The sequence below is a fragment of the Lupinus angustifolius genome, chromosome LG03, assembly GCF_001865875.1.
Source record: "Lupinus angustifolius cultivar Tanjil chromosome LG03, LupAngTanjil_v1.0, whole genome shotgun sequence".
Lineage (NCBI taxonomy): Eukaryota > Viridiplantae > Streptophyta > Magnoliopsida > Fabales > Fabaceae > Lupinus > Lupinus angustifolius.
The window spans coordinates 1,916,549-1,943,833 of record NC_032011.1 but is presented as its reverse complement, the minus strand read 5'-3'; the positions used below and the strand labels follow the sequence as shown (position 1 = coordinate 1,943,833).

The 27,285-nt window shown below is 32.4% G+C and overlaps 3 protein-coding genes, 1 long non-coding RNA gene and 1 pseudogene across 4 annotated transcripts; 2 read left to right on the top strand and 3 right to left on the bottom strand.

Annotated features, from left to right (window-relative positions):
- LOC109342974 lies at positions 106–585 on the top strand. The gene is made up of 2 exons (XR_002107139.1): positions 106–224; positions 269–585. It is a non-coding gene; the product is annotated as an uncharacterized LOC109342974 (long non-coding RNA).
- On the bottom strand, positions 410–9,760 carry LOC109342972 (dolichyl-diphosphooligosaccharide--protein glycosyltransferase subunit STT3A). Its single transcript, XM_019581065.1, has 23 exons — positions 9,557–9,760; positions 8,166–8,228; positions 7,914–7,969; positions 7,737–7,808; positions 7,485–7,590; positions 7,349–7,399; positions 6,947–7,042; positions 6,729–6,788; positions 6,534–6,647; positions 5,989–6,075; positions 5,487–5,590; positions 5,296–5,391; positions 4,892–5,012; positions 4,712–4,792; positions 4,497–4,628; positions 4,166–4,393; positions 3,604–3,747; positions 2,532–2,718; positions 2,358–2,455; positions 2,136–2,215; positions 1,961–2,048; positions 744–833; positions 410–641 (listed from the first exon to the last, which is right to left on the bottom strand). Exons 1-23 carry the CDS (start codon positions 9,674–9,676, stop codon positions 585–587), a joined length of 2,331 nt encoding a protein of 776 aa, XP_019436610.1. The 5' UTR covers positions 9,677–9,760; the 3' UTR covers positions 410–584.
- LOC109342973 lies at positions 10,861–11,763 on the top strand. Its single transcript, XM_019581066.1, has one exon. It carries the CDS (start codon positions 10,990–10,992, stop codon positions 11,656–11,658), a length of 669 nt encoding a protein of 222 aa, XP_019436611.1. The 5' UTR covers positions 10,861–10,989; the 3' UTR covers positions 11,659–11,763.
- LOC109342970 lies at positions 14,873–19,303 on the bottom strand (annotated as a pseudogene).
- LOC109342969 lies at positions 21,502–26,457 on the bottom strand. Its single transcript, XM_019581060.1, has 14 exons — positions 26,271–26,457; positions 25,951–26,006; positions 25,689–25,863; positions 25,486–25,587; positions 25,276–25,347; positions 24,888–25,004; positions 24,680–24,757; positions 24,373–24,435; positions 24,183–24,279; positions 23,287–23,365; positions 23,002–23,213; positions 22,784–22,929; positions 22,373–22,495; positions 21,502–22,016 (listed from the first exon to the last, which is right to left on the bottom strand). Exons 1-14 carry the CDS (start codon positions 26,355–26,357, stop codon positions 21,849–21,851), a joined length of 1,575 nt encoding a protein of 524 aa, XP_019436605.1. The 5' UTR covers positions 26,358–26,457; the 3' UTR covers positions 21,502–21,848.

Here is a 27,285-nt window from a genome sequence, read left to right as displayed (position 1 = left end):
CTGAGCATGCTGAGGATAAAAAGCAGATTTATATTAGCATTACAAAAGGTTATATTTCAACATTTAGTAATAAAAACATATTTTGAAATAAAAGTTGAATTTAAACACATGGGAAGGATACCCGTGCTTGTTCTCTACGCTTGAAGTTCTTCGACACAAGAAAGTTGTTAGTTCATGTGTCTCCACCTATAGCTAATAAGGTTTAAAAAATGTGCAAGAACATAGTAGTAAAAAGTAAATCCCCTCGAGTCTATCCCTCTATTTTCAGGGCGAAATTTCTTATCCTTTAATCCTAAGAGTGTATCAATTATGAGATCTTAACTAACTTCTTTCAACTTAATCTCATTATTACTTATTTCCAATCCTAGATAAAATGAGACTGTAGACATACGTGAAAATTAGAAATCACTTTGCTGATGGTAATTTTAATCCTAAATTAGATAAATAATCATTCAATAAAACATGTGATTCCAAAATCTTCATTTTGATCATTCCACACTCATGAGAGACTAATAATGCAGGCAAAATCTCTCCGTGGCCCCTGTATACATGAAATTAGTCTAGCTTTTCAGTTATTTATTAGACTAAAAAGGGTTCCTTCTTGTTTCTTTTCTTTTGGAGGAGGTTGGGGACTTCGCTTTCTGCCAAAAAATGAGAACAAGGGACCCGGTTATGGCTACGTCGAGTAAGTTTTCCCATAAATATTAAGATGAAATCTAATAGGTATAGAAGTATATACGTACCGATTTCAATTTTTTAGCCTTCCCTCGGATCCTGTTCTTAGGAGGTTTCAACTTGTATATCCGCACCATCCAGTGGTGAGTTGTGAACACCTGAATGCATTAAAAGCCATGCTTGACATTAGAAGACCATAATAGAGGTATGGTAATGATCCCTCACTATCAACAATATCAAACGAAATTTACCCCAAAAAAATAAATCATAAGATCGATTGCTACTATGGTATATATTTATAGCAGTTTAATAATCCAGTGAAAGTCAACTACAAAAGAAGCTCGCCCATGCTAGTCTTTCTGTTATTAGCAAATCAAGTACAACACAAAGTAAAGATCAACCAAGCTTTCTTCGTTAGGAGATGCAGACATAAAAGATGATAAAATAGTGATGATAAGTTAGCAGATAGAAAATCAAAATGCCATGTACAATGAGAAAGGAAGACAATCCCCTCCCTTGTTTGGGAGTATGAAATTTAGATGGGAGAGGGTAAACTAATGATAATGTTATATTTTTTATTTTTTCTTTAAAAATGTAACTAACAATGAGAAATGGACAATAATATATAATTATATAATTTTTCTAAAAATATTTACATATTCTTACATTTTGTCTCTAGGAAACCATCAAATTGAAGGAACTATAAAAATAGTCACTTGGAGGGGAGGGTTTTAGAACCCTCCAAAACCTTCCCCTCTCCTTCATCCCACTCCCAGACAAGGGGGAGACTTTCTAAAGTCATCCTTTCCCTTCCCTTTTCTTCCAAAATCACAATCCCAAACAAAGCCTAAGGCATTTATTTTAATCCTATCTTATCTAGTGTGTCAACTCATCCAATGCAACATTCACATATCTGCTACATTGACTTCATTCTCTTGTTGCCAATTTAACACCTATCGTTCACTACCATATAACATTCCTATAGTTGTACAGAAATATTTTACCTAAACTTGTGCTACACCTTTCAATCACATGACACCTAAATTATTTTGCCATTTCATCCACCATGCTTGAATCCTATGGTTTATATCTCTCTATTTCCCCATCGTGTGATATGGTATCTAGAGAATTGTGCAAATCTACATGCCATAAACCAAAACTAATTCCACCATCATCATATAGGAAATACAGAGTCACATTGATTTGTATGATATCATCCCCCATCACCAAAACCCAGGGCATTTGGCCAATTGAAAAAATACATCAAAATAGAAATCAATCTGACCTCTTCAAAATGGGTAAGTTTGAAATATTTCTTCCCAATTTCAGCCTGCCTCACTCTGTCATAGGCTTTACCATCTGTCTCCACAAATCTGGAGCAATAACAGAGTAGGTAATTATGTAGCCTTACAGTTTGAAAACAAATATTTACAAACAACCAAATTTATAGCAAATCTGACCTGTAATATGAAAGTTTATACATGAGGCAGTTCAGCATTGTTGGTGTGGCCTGAGAATCAATCCGATACTGGCCGTCCCTCTTTTGAACAAAGGGAGAAAAACAAGGGGTTAACACTTCTCATAAGCCAAGTAATGAATGAACAAAGCTAAAATAATCTGATTTCCAAAATAAAATATCAATGTCTTGATGAAACAACTCATGTTGCTTATCTGTAACTTACTAAATAATCCGGTTCCTTTATGTGAGGGAATACACCTCCCCCAATACGAACCATCCACAGGAACTTATTAATATCATCACTGGAATAGCCAACCAGTCCTAATAATAAGTAAAGCAACAAATCAGAACTGGGTGACATGATTAAGATAAACTCAACAAAGAGAAAGGAGTTGACCTCCAAAGACAACAAGAACATATTTGACATCCAAGGAATGGAAAATCTCCCATGCTGCCTTCTCTGGAGAAGACATGGCAGTACCAACAGTAGCAATATGTGTGTTATTCCATGTATTATTGTCAACAATGACAGTTCGGTTGGCCATGGCAGTAGTTTGGTATCCATAATCCCACCAAGATGCCACCTACAAGAAATTTTATATGAGAAATCAATATCTCGTCATCCATAATGAGTTTGAAGCAACGTTTACTCTTTACTGGGGGAAGGAAGCAATCTTAGGGAGAATAACAATTTAGGAACTTGTGGCATAAAAGTTTACAATTTACGAAAATTAACCCAATCAAGTGGCGGATTAAATCTATATTTGGTAATTGCATTTATCAATGCTTTAATATTTCTAACAACTCTCCTCAGGAATTCATAAATTATAATTTCCTTACAATCCCTCTTTGACAACATAAAGAATGTAGCACTGATCTATATTCTATTCAAATGTAATGATTAATAAATTCTCCTCTCCAACTATCTATTAATATGAATGGTAAGGAAATCAACATGTTCATAACAACAACAACCAAGCCTTTATCCCACTAGGTGGGGTCAGCTACATGGATTGAACGACGCCATAATGCTCTATCAGAAACAACATGTTCAAAGGACCAAATAATTTTCTACAAGTGTAGACTGTGCCCAGTTACATTCATTCCGTCATATCAAACTATTGAAAACAGTCAAGTTTCATTATCAGCAGCCACAGTACCCAACTTACTTGGACTACAGAAACATCTGCCACATTTTGTCCATTTAATTTAAGTTGCAGAAAATTTAATTAATTCCAAAACATATCAAAGTTAATTAGTTCAAAAAACATGAAATCACGCAAGCTAAAAAATCACAGTTCACTCCAAACAATCTCCTAAGGAATATCAGTAATCAGCTAAAATGTTGAACGATTCAGAGAAAAATATAGATAGTTTATTCCAAAATGTTTGCAAGATAAATGGAAAATTTATAGACAGCCACACTCGACCATTTGAGCAACAAAATAAGGAAATGCCATGAAACTCACTTTATCATCTACATCTGTATTATGACTCAACCAAGCATAGGCCTCTCTAAAATCATCAAAAACATGAAGTCCATCACGTGATTGTGATGTTAAGACAATAGAAGGGGCAGAGTAAGCTTCTGCTGCAGCCCATACGCTGTGGACCTACAAGAGAGATCAAGAAAGTGAGATCAATATTAACTTTGTTTATCATAACATACAAAGTCTCGCATGATGGGCATCCATGAACAGAAAGATAATAATTAAAGATCAAATACAAAAATAAGACATCATTATCCTAATTGAGTATTAACAAGCAAGTTCCAACAATGTTTAACAAAAAGAAAAACAGGTTCATTTAATTATGAAAGTAAATTGCAAAATTCTAGTGACGAAACATAATGGTTGAATAAAAATTATAAGTTCCTAGTGGGAGAAAATACAGAACCTTGTATAAATAAATAGTCTACCTTTTATAGTTGGTAGACAATCTACATTTCCAATAGGTAAGATAACTACCTTCAAATGAATTATTTCATACTTTGTAAATTAAACAAGGTAGAGAAAATGAAAGTTAAATTACCACATAGAAGGCACCTAGAAACACAAGTAAGATAATAGCAATGATGGATGTTTCCAGAGGCAACACCAAAAGCCTCTTCTTAACTTGTGACTTCCTAATAGGCCTTTCCACAGGTTCCTTTTCCTTCTTCTTGCTCTTTCTTGAGGTCCGTTCCTTTGATGTGTCCTCACTTTTCTCAGTCTTCACCGCATCATTTGGCACAACACTTTTGGAACTGGCATCCCCTGCCTTGATGACCAAAAGAACAATATGAACAGGGCAAATTCGTGAAGTGACTAGAAGTATGTAAAGCAATGCGGAATAAGGTGAAGATTAAAGAACAAGTGCTTACGTCAACACTAGAATGACCCAATAGGCTGGGTAACTGAAACTTAATTGATCGTGTGAAAACATCAAAAGCTTGAGAGAGAGCAATCCCAGACAAAATGCATGCCGCTGGAGCAAGTACAAGCATCAAGCGAACCTGATATTTAACAAGATTATATCTTCAATAAAACAATAAAATTGTAATAGGTTGAAAGAATACAGTCCCAAGATAATTCTTACCATGACTCCAGAAAAATATACCGATGTTACAATGTAAAGTACCGCAAAAGAGCTTGCATCAGATAAGGGCAAAAAGCATGCCTACAACAGGTAAGCACCAACACGACTTAGTTTATATATAGAATACTGTAAGAAATAAATAAACAAAGAACCTATTTCAAAAAATATAAAAAACCTTACAATTATGCCAGCTGGAACCAAGAAAGCCAAGACATTGATGTCCATAAAGTAAGAAGGCCAGGTAGGTGGCTGATGCTCACTTACACTAGCAATGATTGGTATATACTTGCTTGCATAAGTACTGTCATACCGCAAACAATTCAAACAATTGGGAGCCGAACCATAACAAGAAAATATTTGCAAAATAAGATATAAAGCGAAAGCTAGAGAATTCTTCAGGTATATATTCGGTAATTCCATAGTTATTATGAAATTGATGGACATGCAAGGACCTCAAACAGAGATAAGCATTTTATAAAAAATAAAAAAGATTGTAAGAGGCCATGGCATGCAATAAAAGGTTATTTTACTAACAATCATTTTATTGAAGGATTTAATAAAAAGGTTGCAAACGAGGCACTAACGGGTCTAGTAGACTTAAACTTCTTCCACTCCATCCCTTAGTTGGGCTTGAAGCTACCAGTGCTATAAGTACTGCTATCGTTGCAAAACATACTGCCCTGCAAAATATATAAGACAAGCAGATGGATCAGTTTAATTTTGCACCTGTGGTGTTTAGACTAAGTCAAAAAAAACATTCAAAAGGGATACTAACAGGCCAACAGAAACAACTAGTGCCACAGCTACTTTAAACATTTTAGGGGAAAGAATCCCTTTAATATAGTACACAAGAGCCACCACATGGATGATAATGAAAACCTGCTCAAAAAAAATAGGAAAAAGAAAATAAGGTTTCAAAGAGAGTAATCAACTAATAATTACCAATAAACAATAGATAATTAGTATTTCTAAAGATATAAAGACTTGAAGAGAAGGCAGAATACAAAATTTGGATTTGGAAACAACTCATTTTTTAGTCATGAATATGGTCAAATTAGTTGAATTGATTAAAGTAGAACTAATCTAATCAGTGATAAATAATGAATAAGCAAGTAGACTTCGAAAATGAGGAACATTTGTATAGTACATTAGATAACTGAATTTAAAGTCTCACATGGGGTTGGCAGTAGTTATGGATTTCAAACTTAACAAGATAGTGGATATAATATATAATAATATCCCATGTACAATAATAATAATAAATAAGGGAAACTCACCAGAAATGATGCAAAATGCTCTGATGTCATTACAGCATTAAATCCAACCACAGGCACCAAAGACGCCAAGAGTGTGCCCAATACAACCTGCATTGAGAAAATCCATAACATCCGGGAACAGGATAAGATGAACCACAGTTTCCAAGTATAATATGAAGATCCCGTCCGAGAACATGTATGGCTTGAATGTAAAAACACATGCAACAGGCAGCAAAAGTTTTACAAGTTGCAGATTGAAAATCCCTATAGTAAATGTATGTCCCAAAATGAATGACACGTTATCTAATAATGTACGACATAGAATTCAACAGAAAATTAAACTCCACATTTACTGATTGAAACAAGCACATTAAAGATTAAACCTCATTGTGTTGTACTTTATCAATCTGTTAAACTTTACCAAAATACAATTAAGCGTTATACATATTAGAGCTTTCATTTTCAAGCTCAACAAAAGTAACATGCATTTTCCAAATGTCATTAGAAAAAGATAAAAACCTTTATTTAAACTACAATATAACTATATGGCTAAAACAGATACTTACAAGAGGTGCATATGCAATGTACAATCGGGAAGAATAGCGACCAGTTACTATGCACAAGAGTGCATGCATTGGAATAAGGTTAATGATAAAAGTGTACCCTCCCCATGAGCAAACCTGAAAGATAAGTAGATAAGCACAAATAAGAAGAGCCAGAGGGAAAGATAATAAGAAAAACAATATCATAAAAAAGTTTACCATGTAAAAGTATGCTATGGAATTCAAAGTGGCATAGAAGAGGGATCCTGTATTTAGTGTCTGCATAACATGTAAATCAAGTAAGAAACTTAATAGAGAATAAGAAAGGCTTAAGCGATTTCTATCCAGGAGTGTACAGACCTGACAATTCATATACAACCCATATCATTATACAACAGCATCAATATAAAGTAAATTTGCTAGCTTCCGTAGAGCACCTTTATATAGAGATAGAATGTGATGATCAAAGCAAATATAGCAACAGCTTCATTATCATAGCTGCCAGCCACTGATCGAGATATATATGAGGGAACCTGCAAAGAAAACAAGATTCAGAGACGAGCAACCAATCATATGTAAGAGGGAAATCAGGGCGACCAACCGAGACATTGAAGAGAACAGCCATTGCCATTAGTCCAACATCAATTTTATAGTTATAGTGATATACATCAATGCATAAGGTTGTTATTCAACCAGAATGATTTATTGAGAATTAAAATATAGAATGTTGAATGGCTGGACCTATAACTTTGATCATTATGACCATGAATCAAATGCTATAATCAGATGGAAATTTAAAAAAAAAATCATGAAGTCAAAAAGCCTGCTGAGATATTTACCATAGCTAAAAGAACTGCTGCTGTCAGGCCAGCCCCAGTACCCTTAATCTCCTACAACAACGAGCAACTGCAGCAAATTAGCCAATACACGGTTAACATGAAAAATATACAGGGCACAATTTAGGCATGGGCAAACCTTTGTCAGAAGATATGTTGCCCAGGAAGCAAAGGCTGAGAATATAGGTGCAGTAAACACACAGACTGTTTCTACGGAGAGAGGGATGTTTAATGAATTCAGTATCCTGACACCAAAAGGGAATGTCAACAACCTTAGGTAAAGTTCAAAAGAATTGCTTGCACATATATTTAATATTAAATTTAATCAACATAAAAATCACAATATGACAATTGATAACAAACATCTCCAACTGTATTTACAAATACTTACCACCATAGGGTGCCTGCTGTCAAGGTCAAACCAGGATAGACAGTCCCACCAATCACACGACCAAGAGGATACCTAGAAATAGAAGGGTAACATAAGAATATAGAAAAAATTAGCAACCTGATTAAACTACATATATATTGGGGAAATCATATTTCAATGCAAACACAAGTTACTTACCAAGTTCGGTCATCAAACCAATTCCAGAAATCATATATCCCATTCTTTGTCAAATACTGAAAACAACAAATATGTTTGTCATCTTCTGTGAATCTTCATCGCATTGAGATTAACAAAATCAAATTGAACAAAAGTTAACTACTGCACTGAAGAAAATTCAATTTTTTAAAGCCATTAACAAGCATGAGACTTCTAGTCCCCTCAATAATGAGGGAATATGTGTCGAACAGTTCCCTTTCAGACTATGCTCACCTGCGTGACTCTGTAATTGAAATAAGGATCAAATTCGTGAATAACACTCTCGTACTTTATAACCTGTATGCATGAGATAGAAAATGTGAGCGGCTGATACAAAAACTCTGACCAAGAAGTGGAAATAGATAACGTACCATGTTGCTAGAAAAACATGTAAATACATAAAAACGAAAAGAGTGTTACAGAGTCAAAATTTTCAGAAGCATAAAATATTGAAACAAAAACAGACAGAAATTTGAATAAAACTTATTCAGTTCATAAAAAACATCTACACTATCATCACATTTACAAAATAATTACAACACAAGTAATTTGTGAAACCTATACATAACAAAGTATGTGAGTACTCGTGTTTTTTATTTCATATCACAACAACAACAACGAAACTTTTTACCATTAGGTAGGTCAGCTAGAAGAATCAAACAATATCATAAGGTCCTATTATACATCACGTTTAGAGACAAACTATTTACATCTAAAGACTCTAAGTCCATCTTAATAGTTTCGTCAATAATTTTTCTTAGTCTCCCTCTACCTCTAGCTATTGGGCTACCTCCTTTTGATCTAACCTCCTTACTTAGTCTTCCACAAAACTTCTTCTCACATATTCAAACCACCTAAAGCAAGATTCTATTATTTTTCCTACAATAGATGACACATCATCTTTCTTAATCACACTTGGTGAGGTCGGTTACAAGTATAGAACGACTTTGTTCTATCATAAATGCATCACTCCTGTCCCAAAAATAAGAAATAAAAATAAAACATTCTGCTTAATTATAATTTTAAAAATCCAAATTAAAATTCCAACAAATAATAAGGCTAGGACTAATTACCTTGTTTTATTACTAATATACTATAACCAGTCATTTAATTTTCAGATTTCATATGCACCTAAACTAGAAATGATATCACAAAATAAGAAGATTATCTCATCTTACTTTACACTTCACCATTTCAACCCATGTGAATATAACTCAATCAAGTCAAAAAAAATTATAAACAGTTCTAGCTAGCTATGTAACTGAAAATCTTCAACTACGTATTTTTTTCACCACTTTCATCATGAGCCAAAAGAACGACAAACTGTTAAGTAGAATGGTTATTGACTCCATTGAACTCAGAAGGACGTAACCTATAAATCATATCACTATTACATAAGATTATATTATCTTAATTCGCATTTCACTATCTCATTCACAGTGAACACTAAACAGCTATCGCTATGTCACTGAGAATCAGCAACCATTTATTTATTTTGCTTTGTTCTCATCACTTCGTTGTGAACCAAAACAGTGATGAAACGGTTTAATTGGACAGTTACTAGTTCCATTGAATTCATAAGGTTACGGATCTGAGAAAGATAATGAAAAAATGAAAATGCTTACAGAGAAGAGACGGATCGAGAAAGCGAGAAGACCGATCAAGAGGAGGATGAAGAATGCGAGGACGTTTCCGAAGGCGTTCCTGATAGCGGTGCCGTTGTTCTGAGCATCGGTGACCGCCATTGACGGCCAAGTTGATAGCTCCGAAGACGAGAAGAGAGGGAAAGTGCGACTGAAACAGAGAGAGAGAGAGAGTGTGTGAGAGACTAACTGGGGTGGTAAACAGCGACTGTTATTTGAAAAGACGACTTTGGGTCTGTTTGTTTTGTTTATGACTACAGTGCCCTTGTGCGTTTCACGTGAAAGAAGGGTAATAACGGAACTGTGGTAAAATTGTGATGAAAATTTGCCACGCTGTGTTCTATGGGTGGATGATGCTCTCTCTTCATGTCATCCGACAATGTTGACTTTTGATTTTAGGTATGAGTTCCACGGGTGAGGATAGTCGGTAAGTCTTGCCCCTACCCGATCTTAAATCTTAATTGAGTTATATTTTGAATTTGGATTTTGCCCTAAATTTGAATTTAGCTATATCCTAAATATTAATTGGATCAACCTTTAAATTTGAACTTGACTTAAAATTTAATTAAATGTAATGATATTACATATTATTATAAGCTTAATATATGTCACATATAACATGATAAATGAATAACGATGAGATAGATCAAGTTGGGTCATGCTTGTTTCTTATTTGATCCTAAGTATTGACCAGGTCAAGTCACCCATTGTGTTCTATCTAATTTATATGCATACTTATAAAATGTATTTAAAAGTTAAAAATTATTGAACTTTTATTTTATCTATATTATTTTCAAAGTAGGTTAATAATGCTATTTTTTTATATATAGGGTATTCACTTACTACATGAGTAAGTTAAAAAAAATATTTTACATTATAGTCATTTATTCTATAAAAAGATAATGATTTAGTTTTACTGACTAATTTAAATCACGTAAATCATTAAATTTTTATATAATAGATGACGAAGATGTAAAATAGATAGTTAAATCTGTAAGAGAATTAGGTCTCTGTATTTTTTAACTGTTGTTGGTGTCTTAAAGAATACATCAGTTGCCCATTAAAATAAGCAGGTTATTATTGCACTTAATTGTACTTTAAATAGTCTTAAAACATGCACTCCGTTAGTTTATAAACATTAAATATAAAACACTACCTAAAGTGTTTTTTCCTCAATAAATCAACACATATAATTAAAAAACAAGCTATTGTTGGAACTTGGAAGTTGAACTATGCCTTTATCATTCCAAACCTTATGGTAAATCTCCTTATCTTGGACCCCTTTAAATACCTCCCAAACCCTCTACAATTTTCAATATCAAAACATATTCCAATTGAAGTTCTCTCTTATTACTCACTTTCTCTCTACAAAGCAAACAACCAAAAACACATACTCATAAATATTCTCTCAAAAAATGAAAATTGAGCAATGCACACCCTTGGGGGCAAAGAAGCTATGGAACATATTACGCATAGTGTTTAAAATGATGAGAAAAGGTATAGCCAAGAGCAAAATAATAATGGACTTCAATTTCTTCCTCAGACGTGGCAAGCTCGTCATCGGTAAGGTCATAGCCAAAACCCTCATGCTCCACTATCATTATATTGCGACCTTCGCCTGCTATCGTTCTGACATTTCCTTCATCTCTCCCCAAGATTACGAATTCAGTTGTAGCAATAGCCCTACCTTCCCCCTTCATAAGCATAACCATCACTACCAACATCATCGCTATAACCGTTCGTTTACCAAATTCTCCAAATCGTACCAATACAATGAATTCTCCAAATCATACCAATACAATGAATTCTCCACCATAAACGTTGTTCAGAAAGTATTTGAAATGTTGAACGACGATGATATGGTGGAGGCTTCACCATTGGTGGCATTGCCAGGTTTTGGGAAGAGTCCCATTGGGAGGCAACTTAGAATTACCGATTCGCCTTTCCATTTGAAGGATGAAGGGGATCATGGCCAAGTGGACATGGCAGCTGAAGAATTTATTAAGAGATTCTATAAGGATCTCAATTTGCAAAAGAAAATGGCTGCTATTGAATCACCTCACCATACCTTGTGGGACACATGAAAAAAATGGATTCCATATGTACTTACATCATGCACATGGGTCTAGCCTAGATAACTTTTTCTCACAATAAGCACCTATTACATGTTTTTCTACGCTTTCTCAAGTCAAAATCACATGATTTTATGTAATATGTATGAAATGTTAGTGTAAAGATTTATACACATTCAGTACATTATTTAACATATATTTCTATTGTTTTTCCGAAGAGTTAATGATGATTAAACATGAATAATGAATGATACAGTGACGATATATAAAATTCATACACTATTGATGATATTTATGTAATAGGAGGCGTGGGTCAATGAGTAACTTGTGACTTGATTAATTATCTTGATGTAGTATTTTATTTTCTTGGATCACGGTTCAAAGGGGGAGAGGTGCTCACAAATTTCATTGTTTCAGATCACATTGTGATTTTGGTTTTCCAAACTCTATTTTCTATATATTTGGTTCCCATGATCTACTGTTGATAATAACAGCTTAAATTTAATCCCTTATAATGTCAAATGTTGGATATATTTGTCACTAGTTTCAAATTATTAATAATAAGAGGAAAACAAGTGGTTATCAAAAAATCAATTTTTTTGATTCAAAATTCTTTTTCAATATGTTCTGTTAGTATTGTCAACTTTGTGACACAGAATGTAAAAGCTAGCACACTGACCCAAACTAGAAACAAAACATGGCCAAACCAGACTATTAGAAATCAACACCATCCATTCAATCCATTAAGCCTAATTTAGACCAATAAAATAAATGTTTGGCAAACACAAAGAATAACACATAAGAGATTATGATATTAAAAAACTGATTTTTTTTGAATTCCTATGGTTATGTTATCTCTAGTTACATCTCACTTTGATGTTCTCATGTCTCTATTTACTTGGTTAAGCCTTTTTTATGCTTAATAGATACCCTTTTTTAGAATTCTCATGTATCTATCATGCTCTATATGTTTAATGGAATAAGACAGAACATTTCAGTATTATCATCAATTAGTTTTACAAAATAAAAACTCTCAAGTATTATCTACAAAAACAAATAGTTAATTGTCTGTACCAAAAAATATTGTGCACAAAAAACTAGTGTACCAAACAAATACTGTACATAAAAAATAGTGTACCAAAAAAACAGTTAAATGTTCCACTCCAAATTAATTGAGCCCTAATTAAATTTATAAACAATAGCTCTTCAGACAAATATATGAATGTATAGTATTGTCTTGATGTTTCTATATTCCATATACTCTATCTGCAGAGTCTATATTGATTGAAAAGTCATGATGACTTGATGAGTAGTTATACTAATTAATCAAACACCTGTCAATTATGATTAGCATAAATACAAGGCAATTCAGAAACTATGGGGTGGTTCTAGATTTATTGTCTAAGACATATATTTACACCTTGATTATGTATTAGTGAATTAAAGTTATACAAGTTTATTTTTAATCAATAGTGAAGATGTGTTTTTAATAATTGATTCGGATTATCTAATAATTTAGTGGATGATCCACACCTAAAAACAAATGTATATATTGATAATGTAAGTATTTTTCAGACATTGTTTTTGTATCATCCAATATTCATATTTAATTATCATTGACTTTTAAATATAACTAATACAAATATAATATATTAACTATATGTAAATCTTTATACTGTCAGTACATATACATTACATTCATCAAAATATCATATCAGTTGAGTTGTTGTAACATTAATGCATGGCAGAGATATATGGGTGGAGAATCATCATTCATCAATTATGATGAACAAAATGCAAAATTCATGGTAGACAAATACCAAGAAAATATATACCTGACTTTATTTTGAGAATAAGAATGGTGGAGAAGAGAATGAAGTTGTTTTCAGTTCATTAGAGCTTTGAAACCTAAAATATGCATGCATGGGTCTTTATCACATGTGCTGTTTTCATAGTTCAGAATTTTGAAGCCAAAAATTTAGCATGAGTCCCTATCAAATGTTTCCACCTTAATAAACTTTGATTTATCTCCTTGGTTCTGGCCCCATAAAATTTAAGCTCTTGGCCATACATATAAATTTGTAATATTTATAACATCTTAGTATTTTACATCTAGGAGATAGTTTATACATACAATATATATAGTATTTAAGAAATATTCATAAATAATAAAATTATATAAAATTCTAGTGGGGGAAAATGCTCTCACCATGCACAATGTAGGTCCATCTCAATAATAAATACAATCATACCAATATTTTTACAAGTTGCATTTGAGAATTGAAAATGATTGATGTACTTATATACTTGTAATTGATATGTTCAATCATTAATTATCTTTTGATATGTTTCAAGTTACCATTTATGTGTGACTGAAGTGGTTTTATTATACTGTTTTCAACACCTAACATGTAGGTATCTCTCAAATCTGAAGATATAAGGTGGTGGATCTAGAATGCAATTAAACTCATATGCAACACAATTTGTCTCCAAATATAAAAAGAGACTAATCTAGTAATATGAGAAAGTGGAGGCAAATAACACTAATCTAGAGAAAAATAATAGGATTTAACATGTATACTCTGACAGTGTAAGTGTTTTTTACACTGTCAACACATCATCTACCATATATATTAATATTCATTGATTCTCAAACAAAGTAATACAAATCAATGGTATATGATGTGTTGATAGTGTCAAATTCTGTTTTGGCCTAGAAGATAACCATCATTCACACCAATATATATAAAAGGGCAATGAAAAGGAATAAAAAAAATCTCGAGTTACTCGATCATGACAAACACATTGGATTAATATTTTTGATCTTTTGGAAGAAAAATCATCTTCCATCATATGGTTAAATATTCAAATTGCTCTAACATACCCATTAATATAACAACAGATTTTTCATTCTTGATATTGATGTAGCCACTTGTATATTGAATGAACTCAACTGTTCATAGATTCATGGCAAGCTACCACATTTTTTAATCCAATATTTTCATTCATCATTCATGTTTAATCACTATTAACTCTTCAAAAAAGTAATACAAATCAAATGTAAATCATATACTCAATATACATAACTCATTACACTAATAGTGCATATATATTACACTCAGAATACAATTTTTATCCATACCAAGTGGATCAACACATTCATTAAAAATTCATCTTTTTGATAGATTATAGAGTGGTATTGTATAAAATTATAAAATGGACATAGGAAGGAAAATAAAAGATTAATTTTTGTTTACAAGTCTAATTAGAAATTGAATGATATATAAGCATGTAATGGAAGCAATCCTAGTTTTCTTCCTCCAAAAAATAAATAATATATAATATGGCTAATGTGTGTTGTTAACTTGTTATTCCTAATACATTATGCAATTCAAAATTGCTTGAAGTGATGAAGTTTGAAAACAAAAATCTTCAGGTTTCATAGCTCCAAAAGAGTGACTACTTAAGCTTACTTTAATTGTAGAAATCCAAATCAGCATAAGTATCCTTGTGGAACTTTTTTGACTTCTCACACTTGCTGTTTCTTGTAAACATTCAAATCCGCATGAGTATCATTGTAGCGCCGGGTCAAGTAGTCGCCGCATACGATAGGCGGAAATCTAGAGAATGAGAAAATGCATGGATGTAAGACATTAACGACTTAATCAAGCACTTATTCAATAAGCTAAATAGAGCTTATGAGAATGTCATATGTTGTTTTTATAAGTTTAGTTTCGAAAGTTGTTCTCATAAGCCGAAATAAACTCTCTAAAAAGCTCTTCTAAATGCCTCCTAAGGACACATCTTCGCGTTTTACTCTCCTATCGAATTTTAATACCGTGATTGCGTCTGCTATTTTTTCTATATAGAAACTATGGAAATGTATTAAGTTACTTGTTATAGTATTTTCTTAACCAAATAAATAGATCTAAGAATGAAATATGATTGTGTTGTTATCTTCCGAAAATACAACATGGTCATGCTGTCAACTTGGATGGTATTTTTAACTCACTTGGGAGGATTGCTGTCTGATTTGCAGGTTGGTAAGCATTCCACTAAACAATCATGACTCGGTTCTATGAAGTATGCAATCTGTAAAAGGAAACGATATTGGTATGAGCAAATAACGAATGCTTTTCGCCAAAATTAGTGATCAAAAGATGCATATGCGACGAATAAGCCAAATATCGCAGATATTAAATTCCGGAAAGAATAACAATCTCACTATCTATAAATCTACCAAAGGGAATGACTACGACGTAGCGAGTCAATTGTGACTTTCGGATCATGGTACATGGCTATATGGCCTATAAATGTCCTTATCATTGCGAATTCTAATGCTAGCAGAAGGTAACAGATAACTACAAGTTAAAGCTTGAAATTTTGATTTATTGGGCAAGGTATTAAGTACATATAAGGATTATAAGCTGCAATTATAAATTCAAACATAAACAACCAACTTGGTCTTCACAGGGGCAACATAAGTTAAATTTACCAATGTAACACTGGCTTTGCGACGAAATTGGAAATTAAAAGGGGAAGAGAAAAAATGTTGAATTCAAAAAAGAGCAGGGGCTTACAGAATATCTCTCTTGACCATTTCCTAGAACTCTGTGCAGTGTGGACCTGAGCATAGATGCAAAGCAAGGTGTTGATTATACAATGAGTAAAATGCGAACAAAAAGGACGCACTATGAAGATACACCGAAGTACAAATCACAACATCTATAGTCTAAAAAGAACACATAAAAACACTAAGGGAGTATGTACACATGCAATTCTCTACTTGAACTGAAGTTTTCAATTTTATTTCTAGCAGCTAGAGGACGTAAGATAATATAAGGGCTTTGAATTCTTAAGAATCCTCGTAAACATGATCGGTCGACCATATGCACGTGCAGTTTCCATTGATGCATTTAGAGCTAAATTTCTCATCTAAATGAAGGAAACTTTCATGGCAATAAGCATTGTTTTCAACAATGAAAAGGACATATTATGTTACAGATTTATAAGTACACTAAATTATATCAAATGACTAAGAAACTGATATAGTTTTTTCATGTGTCCTTAATCCTTTGAGACTGAAAAAAAGGTAACAGCAGTATGAAATGTTTCTTACTTGAAAACACAGTTGCTCCAGCGCTCCAACATGTCACCGATATTTACTATGAATGCTCTGCAACACAAACAAACAGGTAATTAATAAAGTAAATAGTTCATGACAAGGACATGACATAGGTAATTCAACTTAGAAGATCTTGTAGAAAACTTCCAATCTTTGCTGTCAATTGTGTTTAATACTACATATCACGCTAATTAAAAATATTTAACAAGTTAGGAATAAATCGGCATAAGCAGATATTTGCCATCTTACTATGGTTGAATTGTTTTTCGGTATAATGTGAAGCTGTCATTTAAAGCTACAAGTTCTTACATGATCCCATCATATAGATTGCGTGAATGACGATTGGAAAGCATGGTTATGACATTAGGATAAACAAATAAAAGAATAATTCTCCGAGGAAGAAAGGGGGTGCTTAGAAATTTTCTCAAGCTAAAAGGTTAGGATAAACAAGAATGGAAACTTTCAATACTGCATAGGATGCACATAGCAATCTTCCATAATCTCCTTTTATAACCTATAAAAACTACAGCGCCGTAGCGACTAACCCCTTCAATGGCGCCACATCCTCCCATATCTGAGGTTTAGCATCCCTATCTTTGCATATCTGCAATGAAATATATTAATGTGCTACATTAGTTATAAACGATTTTGTAATATCGAAAGAAATGATAAATATCAGTTGCCTTCTTACCTGAAGACCTGAGACATTATCAGTTGCTAACAATGTAATTAAACCATAGTCAGTATGAGCTCCGGCACCATACAATCCTTTCGACGGATCTGATGTTTGACCTTCACGGAACAAGGACAAATAAAACTGCTTAAGTTCTTTTTCTTCATAACTAAGTATAACGGGTATGAGACACCAAGACAACCGATTCAATACCTTCATAGTGTAACAAACGCAGCGTTGCGATGGCCTCTCCCAGCATTTCTGGTCCATCGAAAAACTTAGCATCCAAATCAAGTGCAAGGGCTATTATCCTTCCAACTGCTTTCCCCACTTCTCTGGATTCCCCAATACAACAACACAAATATGTTAAACCCTTCTTCTTTACACTGATAAACACAGAATTTGAGTCCACATTTTCTAAATACGAAGGGAGGTGTAACATTCACAATAAAAATGAAGAAAATAAGGCTACAACCCCCACCCCCTATGGCAAAGAAGAAGGGAATAGAACAAAACACATAGCAAGGATTCAGGGGAAGAAATGTTTATCGAAAGGCAAACACATGCTCCATGTTAGAGACTCGGCTTTCACCAGAAATTACAGTAAGTTGGTAACTAAAAACTTAGCTAGTTCCACATGCATAAATGGCCAAAAGATGGTAGCAAACTAGTAAAGTTGCATGTAAGCGATTCAAATCTTGAAGTCATCATTTCAGGGAGGACTCTAACCAACCAACAAATCCGGCTCAAAATCGTGCGAACAATTGCAATGTACAAAAATTAAACAAAGTAAACGATCTTATTGCATATTTGCATGACAGATAAGCAACTTCACTGAAACTTACAAAGCCTGATGATGGTATTTTTCCATAGCCTCCTTCCACCCAGGCAGAATATCTACACGAAAATGTTAAAATAAAAAAAACATCAAATGAAAATCCAAGAAATTGGATCACTTCTGAGGGTTGGAAGAGCTAATATTTGGGTTGTCAGATAAGCACTTAATTAAGAAAATAAGCACTTAATTAAGCTGTTTAGCCAAACACCACCTTAAGTTGTAAAAATTAGATTTTTTTTCTCCAATGTCTGAAAAGCCAAAAAATTGAATTGTTTACCTGATGCAGGCCATCTATTAGGGCCATAAAATGGTTTCTGCGATTCTGGGTCATCTTCAGAAACTTCAACTCCAATATAATACCCCTCTTTGTAATCTCCTACTTAACTCGTTATAGAAAAAAGTGCATATGAAGTTTTATGATAAACAAGAACAAAAAAACAGTGGAATCTATCATCTATATAAACATGCAAGTATGCACCAAATGAACAAACACATAAGGACACGTACCATGTACTTGGTTTTCAGGATCAAGTAGTTCATCAAGAACAGGAGTATATCCTCTATGCTTCTCATTCCTGAGAAGTTTCATCTTTTCCTTTTGTGGAAGAGAGAAGAATTTCTTGCTTTGTGCAAAAACCTCATCCATGAATTCTTGGCTTATTCCATGATTCACAACATAGAAAAAACCAGAATCCAAACATGCCTTTTTTTCCAACAACAAAAAAACAAAAAACATGATCACATAGAAAAAACAAAAAAAGTTTAAGGTAGATTAATTCAAACAAAGTCAATTAACCCAAGTTGTATGACATGATAACTTAATTACCTGTTTGAGTAAATTCACGGATTGGTTGATATCATGATTAGAGAGGTCGATACAATTGAGCAAAGAGGTTTGTGTGTTATGTTTAACCATGTTGGAAGAACAATGAAGAAGAACCTTAAATTTTCTGAACTAGTTTGTTTTTGTTTTGTACTTCCAAAGAGAGAGAAAAGGTGAATGGGTTTTGCTTATATAAGCATATTATTGTTGAGAACAAAATCACATGTTCACCAAGGTTGCATTGCACCACTTACACCAACAATAGTTTTTTAATACATTATAGAATGTTGCTTATTTAGGAATGAACTTAATTCTTGGTTACCAGATTCTTCTAGTTTTGATTATTTTATCTATTTTTTCCTATTATTTTATTGTGGCATTGTAATCTGAGCCAGCTTATCCATAATTGGATTAATTGTTTTCTTTTTTGTTTTTCATTTCGTTAAAGGTAAACTATTTATACTTTTTTAATTATTCTAGCTGTCATGTTATATTTAGGTTATGTATATAAATTATAAAAAAAGTTGATATGCTTGGAATAAAATATTCTTATATTATTTTTAAAATTAACTACATTAATAATTTCTTAACATAAACTATACATCAAATTTTCATAAATGTTTATGTCTATTTAAATTTAAGAGAATGAATACACCGAACTTGTGATCAATACTTCAATTAATGAGTTTTTTATGACTAAATTGAGGATGGAAAATATGATATGAAAAATAAGAGTCTATTTAAAAATATACATAATTGACTATGTGATTTCTAAAATATTAAGATATGTAGACCAAAAGAGAATACTAAAGCATTAATATTAGAAAAAGAGTGATCATTCTCCATCCTTAGATAAGTGTTTTTCTCAACAACAAAAAGATTTTATTTACATTTTATTTTAAAAATTAAGACAACATTAATGATTATTTTTATAATTTTATTCTTATTTAACAAAAGAGATAATGAGTATAAATAAATTAAATTTCTTTAGTTATTTTATAAAAATAAAGTAAAAAATATTATTTAAATTAATATAAATAGGTATATTTTTTATGGGAACTAGTGCGTACAGGCACTTCGTGCCTGCCGGCGAATATTGTGTGATACTTACTATATATTCAATTTTTATATTTTTCATTTTTTGAATTAGAGTGTATTTGTTGTGTTTGGTGTACTTTATATTATATTTTTTGTGTTTATGATAATGTTTAATTTAATGTGAGATATGTGGTTAATTAATGTATTGGTGGTAGTTGCGTAGGATTATATAGTTTTTTTGTAAAAATTAAATAATGTGAAGGGCAAAATAGGAAATAAAAATTATACCATGAGGGAAGTTATTTCAAGTTTTGGCTTTATATATAGTATAGATATAGATATCAATACCAGATTTACATTTTTAATCTATATAGAAACCGATGGATAATTATCACTTATGAGTTTAATTAATATGCTTAATGAGTTTTATCTTTTAATACTTACCTTTGTTATTTGTTAGTACTATCTTAATCTGTCACCGATTAAAAACAGTAAATCATAACAAATCAAAGATGATTGATTATCATTTTTTACCAGAAAAGCAAATGTTTGCTGGTTGAACTGGTAAGGAGTTTAATTTCTTTGAAGGATATTGGTATGTTAAAAAATATTTTTATGGTAAGTCCAAAAAATTGCTCAAAGGGTGCAATAAGAATATCTACATCTATTTTTTCAGACTAAGAACATGTACATCTAGATATGAAACCTTGTGTATTGGACCACTTTTTATTACCATGCATGTGTCAGAGTTATCAAACAAAGGTTTGAACAGAAGTTCTGTGATTATTTTTGACATTAATTACTGACATCACCTTCTTCTCTAGATGTGAAATAAGGGTTTATGAGAAACTACAAGGAAAGAGAAGCATAAAGTTTCAAACAATGCCACAAATGCTTCTGAATAAATGCCAAGAGTTAGAACCCTATTATGTGTATATGAAGATCAGGTCCATAGGGTTTAGGCCATTAAATTTAACATGGCCTTCTTAATTCATCACCTTGTCTTTTTAATTCAATATATTACAATGATCTTAGTAGATTCTGATGATAGTAATAAGAACTTCATATCTTTATCTTTAAGGACCTCCATAAGCCAACCTCATAAAAAGCTTCTGACTTTTTATGGTTTCGATCAAAGAATTGTTTCTTCGGCATTGGTGCACTATGGTACATAACTTATAATAGAGTACTTAATAAAGTTTTGCTTTCAACACTGTGATTTTGGAATCTCAATATTCCATGGCTTTTTACCTGCACTAACTAATATGGGATCTCCTTTAGCTTTTGAATCTCTAAAATCATTGTATGAGCAAGAGCTATAAGAGTGTGTTCTACGTGTGAAGGAAAAATGGAAATTGAAAAAACTGTGAAAAAGATTCTTATCCTCCATTCTCATTCTCATTCTTGATTGTTGTATATGAATTACATATCTGAATTGTTACACTTACAAAATCAGCCCCAAGGTGAAGGGACTAGGGCAGAAAAATCATAAAGAATATTGGATGTGTAATGAAAAAAATGGAACATGAATCATACCACCCTAAAGAATCAATAAATAATGAATCATCAGGCAATAAATAAGACCAATTGATCTACTAATATCCTTGCTTCCAAAGTGGCATGCATTCTACCCCAAAATTATTGCCTCAAAAAATTGGGCATAGATACAAAGGACTTTGTATGCTGAATGAAGTCATTTCCTAGTTTACTCATATCTCTTAGGTTGACGCCATTGCATCAAACCCTTGGAGAAAGAAGTGAAAGAACTAAGGAATGAGCCTTTTGTAGGAAACCCTTTCCTTCCATATAAATGTTTTCCTCCCAAATCTGTGAAAACTGGAGCCATATCCTGACTTCTCTGAATTCTTTCGATCTGAAGAATATACCAAAAATGTTATAAAAAAGATTACAAAAGTGTTTGGTTTCAACAGGACTAGATGGAGTATATATATATTTATATATATATATATATATATATATATATATATAATATAGAGATATATATGTTAGTGTTCTATGGGATCAAACTGTTCTATCTGGTGTCAAAGCTATATAAAATGTTATCCTACCTTAAATATTAATAAATCAACTTAAATAATTTGTGTTCTTTATGGAATATGCATCTATGCTGCTACACAAAACCATTATAACAACAATTCTGCACTTGATCCAATAGGGATATAAGAAATAATGTTTACTGAAGTTGACATAAAGCCTTGACCAACTTACCTTGCTGATTTTTCCATCTTTCAAATAGTATCTAATACCAGACCAATTGATAGATTGAGAGAAAAATGAACGAATTGCAGATATTGGGTATAGGAAATTATCCACCAACATTGCAATAAACACCTGCTCAAAAATAAAATATATAAGTAAAATGAAGTGTTTCACAGTTCACACTGCTTGGCGTTATATTAATTCATGTATATTATTATTCACATATATATTATAATCTTTTTCACACTGATATTCATACAAATTTCATGCAGCTCTTTCTCTATTCCATAGCAACTTTATCTTTTCGATTAACATGTTTAATTCAATATTTGATGTGCCATGGGCTTATGTTAACATGCGAAGTCTGAAAGCATTTATATAGTCATTAACTTTGGATAAAAAAGTAAGAGAAATACTTACAAGACACCAGTTATAGGAAGCAAGGGAAAGTGGGGGTGCCTCAGGGGACAAAACATTACAAAGTTGAACTTCTATTCTTGTCAAATTCCACATTGAAAGAAGCTCAGCAAAGGTGCATGTGGCTAAAATACTTGCCAGTGATAACCCTGAAAAACAAAGGCAAATTGTCAAGCTTAATGGAAAATTTCATCTCAAAAAATGAAAAGTAGTGTACTCACCACCAGAAATAGTGGTCACTTCTTCAAGTGAGTATCCCTTAAAATAAAATCTGAGAGCTGCAGCAACATGAATCATTGCCATAAAGTATGGTGCTACAAATCCCCATGACAAATAGCAGTGGACAGCAAACAATGCACGGTTCATTATCTGGTTAACTTTTGTTGTATATGACTCCAACACAAATGTTTGTTTGCTCAAATAATTCCAGTACCTGCAATAGGTAAGATAGTTAACAGAGACTATATACAAGAAACTTTAGTTTCAAGTGATTGATAATCACAAACCTTCCGAAATTAAGATCAGTTGCAAGTGGATGAGGAAAGACAGCAACTGGAGGAGAAGTAATTAGCTTTTTGTGAGCTCCTGAAAGTGACAGAATTGAAGTAATCAGGAATGAAAGACTAGGGAAAATATCAAATGAGTGGCACAGTGCACGAGGCTCCCACTTAGTGGGATCTAACGATGATAGATTTATGCAGCCTTACCCTGCAAACGGAGAGACTATTTTCCAGGGAAAAGATCAAATAATTGCACAAAAAGAATAAGTCTATGATAGTTGAATTGCTGAAACATCATTGCACTTCAGTTTGAAAAAGGAATAGAAATGTGAATTTTTATATTTAAAGAGGTGCATGATAGACAAAATATGACTAAGCATTAAACAATTGCAAGGAGGTAACAAAGCATTGGTCTAGTGGTGTAAGGACCCACTAGATTCGACGATCGACTAAAAGGTAAAAAGTTTGATTTCCGAGAGTGACACTTGTTAGGAGAGATAACCATACATTCTAAAATGAATTAGTTCTTTACTCAAAAAAGGTAAGAAGATACAAATGAAGATCCTCTATCCTCATTGGCATCCCCACGGTTTCCCATACCAATCAAAATTTGTTATTTTATTGAGAAAAAAGATTATAAAAATTTAAAATAATATTTTTATATTATTTGGTGTTATTCTATTGGATAGAGACATAGAGACAAAGTCCTCTTGGAACAGAGTATCTTTGTTCAGAAGATACCAAAAACAAAACAATTACAAGGAAAATTGATTTTCAGAAAGTAACATCTTACTACTTAAAAACCAGCTTCTTTATGAATCAATAATCATTATTTTCATTGAGCAATGTGGATAAAAACTGCTATATGATTATGATTCTTGAAGTGATTAATTTAAACTTACCAGCTATGGCTGCAAGAGTCATATCATCAGAATATCCACCATCTCTAAGTCCTGAGACTACACCACAGTTATCTTGCCTAAAGTCATTAGCATGCATCTGAAGAAAAACTTAGTAGTTAAAATATAAGCACTTATAATATAAGTACTTTTATGAACCAAAAAGGATAAACAAAAGGTAGAAGCTACTTGCCATCATGCACCCTCCCCATAGAAAGAATGTTTTCCCACCAGTGGCAAATCCCATTGAACAAGGCTGTTAAAATAAATTAAATAGAATGACAACAAAATCAATTGAACAAGTATAGTTCAAACATATTGATATAGATTATTTCAGAATCCTATATTAAAACCCATCATTTCTAGTCCACTGTCAAGATCGGGTCACGACCCGATCTCTCGACATGGACCGCCAACACTTAGAAGGTTTAAAACAAATGGACAATGTGAACACCCGATTTTGTACGACTAACAATAAAAAACGAGAGGTCGTTGTGTACCATATGGTATTCATATATGCAGTAACTCCCTAGACTTCCAGATGGAAGATCAAGAGGGTATCCAGTTTGAATAAATATCTGATAAGAATCAAAACAGTTAAGTACATAACCAAATAATTCCAAGCAACTGAAACCATAAATATTCCAAATAAACACCTTAGAAAAAGAACCACAAGAAACAAATTTTCATTTTTTTGAAGTTAAATACCTCAGGGTTCTTTTCCATCTCACGAGTGAGTGTGCCAATTGATCCAGGATGTAGCCTAATATCATCATCCAAAAACAACACATATTTGCTCTCTTTATGCATTGCCTCCACTCCAACCTGTTCAGGTTCCAAATACTATGTAATAATAGTGTAGTTGTAAAATTCATTTAGCAAAGTCCAAAGTTTAGAAAATGCAGGTCCTTCATATATACATGTATTGCCTAGAAAGTCTTATATAGATTATGATTTTCAAGTTTCCAATATGGTTAGATCTATCACCATTTTAAGCATAGATTTATATTATTCCAATAAAGATGAAAAGACTAAAGTTTGAAATCAAGTATTGGTTGTGAAAAAACTAGGAAAATATGTTGAGAAACTTTCATACCAATTGATTGTGAATTTTTTGGCTACAAGTTGTTGACAAACCAGCTACAACAATCCTAGCATCAACAGAACCCTGCATGCATTAAACAGGCCACAAAGTTAGCAACATTCAGGCGAGATTATCGACTAGTCGAAAAAGCACAAAACAACTATAGCATGCAAGGGCACCAAAACAATAGAATCAGGCCTCACTATGAAGTTTTATTTGTACCTCAAATTCTGATATTAGCCTTGATACAGGGAGGTAAGCAGGATCATCAGTACTTTCTACCAATAGAAGAAATTCTAGAGGACCACCATAAAGAGATGTTAACTGCATTTGTAAAAGAACAGAATCATAATAACAAAGATTTCCTATTAAATGTAGAAGCTTCAGAATCATAACTCAAACAAATGATGTATTATGCTCTATACCTGAGTCCTCCAGTTATGTAGATTGTGTTCTCCAAACCCTTTTAAGGGCATAATTACTGTTACTCTTGGTAGATTGATCTGGTTTGAGTGTTCAAGTTCATTAATATCATCACAAATGAAAGCAAAGTTATTGCCATTTTGCATACTATTCTGTATTCTTTTTATTTCCCTGTTCCTGTAAGGCCAAAAAAAATGCTGTAAAATTTTCATTGACAAATAATAATGAGTTTCTTTCATAACTTTGTTTAACATCAATGAGTACCTAACATAAGCAGCACAAGCCCACCCAAAAGCAAGGATTAAGCAAATTAAACATCCCTGCATAGAAATCATAAAAGTGAGGTTTGTATGACACAGTACATGTTACATTATAAATATCATATATACATAATATATACTTATCTCTATCTTTCTCTTACTTTTATTTCCTATATATATAAAAGTACATACATTTATTTGTCCCATTGTTGTAAAAAAACCATATTCCTTGAAAAAAAGCTCATTTTGGGAAAAGGGGTGGTTGAAAATTGAAACTTGTTATACAAGAAACAATGAAAAACAAAGGGATGAGAAATGCAGAACCTGTATCTGAACAAAAATGTATAAAGGTGAAGAAAAGGTTGTGCTAAGAGAGAAAAGGAAGGAATCAAGAGACTCAAAGGAATTCATAGTTATTCCCCTTGTTTCTCTCTTCTCCTTTTTCCCTCTTGTTCTTTGTTCCTTTTCAGAAACTCTAATTCTCACAACACAATGTTTAATTTATTTATTTTTCTAAGCCTATTTTGTATTCCATTTTTTCACCACAGGCCACAATTCATCACAACATAAACCACTCTTTCTCTATATCCATATCTACCTCTAATTATTAGTGTAACATAGGCTCAAGCTTAAAATAGAAGAGAAGGGGAGTGACCGTTGGATAAGTAGTTATTTATAGTTATTATGGTATTGTTGTTATTATGAAACTATGTACCATGTTGAGAAAAGGAACACTAGATACTAACAATAACATGGTTTGGTGCAAGGTGTCACATGCAGATTTGGAGACATTAGAATAGAGAAATGCTTCTCAGTCTTTCATTTTCTGTCTCTTTTACAGTAGAGAAATGTTTTATGTAAAAGGGTTTTTTTTTGTTGTGATTTTCATATATAGATAAAAGATAAAAAATAAGTAATAGAGAGAGATAGAAATAAATTTAATTTTGCTAGAGAAATAGCTAAAATTTAGTTGAACAGATATAACTGTTTATATTATTAGCTTTTTTAAATTCTTTTTAGGCTAAAGTACAAAACAAAAGGCCACCAAATCCACCAAAGTTTGGAGCTATGGTTCAATTAATTAAATTGACTTAATTGATTGTTTAATTGAGTTGAAGTGGAAAACATAATAAGAAATTATCAAACTACAGTAGCTGATTCATGATCTGATAGGTAGAAGACTACTAGCTTCAAATCAATTTTAAAACATTAATTTAGAGCTTGGGAATGTTTATTGATTTGTATATGTGAATAAAAAATGATAGATAAATTCTTTATCATTTGATTCCTAACACTTTTTTAAGAGCTTCACACTGATTCTGTTTATAAAGAAGGAAAT

Bases quoted from the DNA above. Each gene is read 5' to 3' on its own strand.
- LOC109342972 (XM_019581065.1), bottom strand. From the start codon at position 9,676: ATGGCGGTCACCGATGCTCAGAACAACGGCACCGCTATCAGGAACGCC. The intron at 3,748-4,165 runs GTAATTTAACTT...TCTCTCTTGTAG, and splicing joins TTCTAGGTGCCTTCTATGTG to GTCCACAGCGTATGGGCTGC. The intron at 834-1,960 runs GTCAGATTGATT...TAATGCATTCAG, and splicing joins AACTTACCCATTTTGAAGAG to GTGTTCACAACTCACCACTG.
- LOC109342973 (XM_019581066.1), top strand. From the start codon at position 10,990: ATGAAAATTGAGCAATGCACACCCTTGGGGGCAAAGAAGCTATGGAAC.
- LOC109342969 (XM_019581060.1), bottom strand. From the start codon at position 26,357: ATGAATTCCTTTGAGTCTCTTGATTCCTTCCTTTTCTCTCTTAGCACA. The intron at 25,005-25,275 runs GTATGAAAGTTT...GAACCTGAACAG, and splicing joins AAAAAATTCACAATCAATTG to GTTGGAGTGGAGGCAATGCA. The intron at 22,496-22,783 runs GTAAGTATTTCT...ATTTTTGAGCAG, and splicing joins CTTCCTATAACTGGTGTCTT to GTGTTTATTGCAATGTTGGT.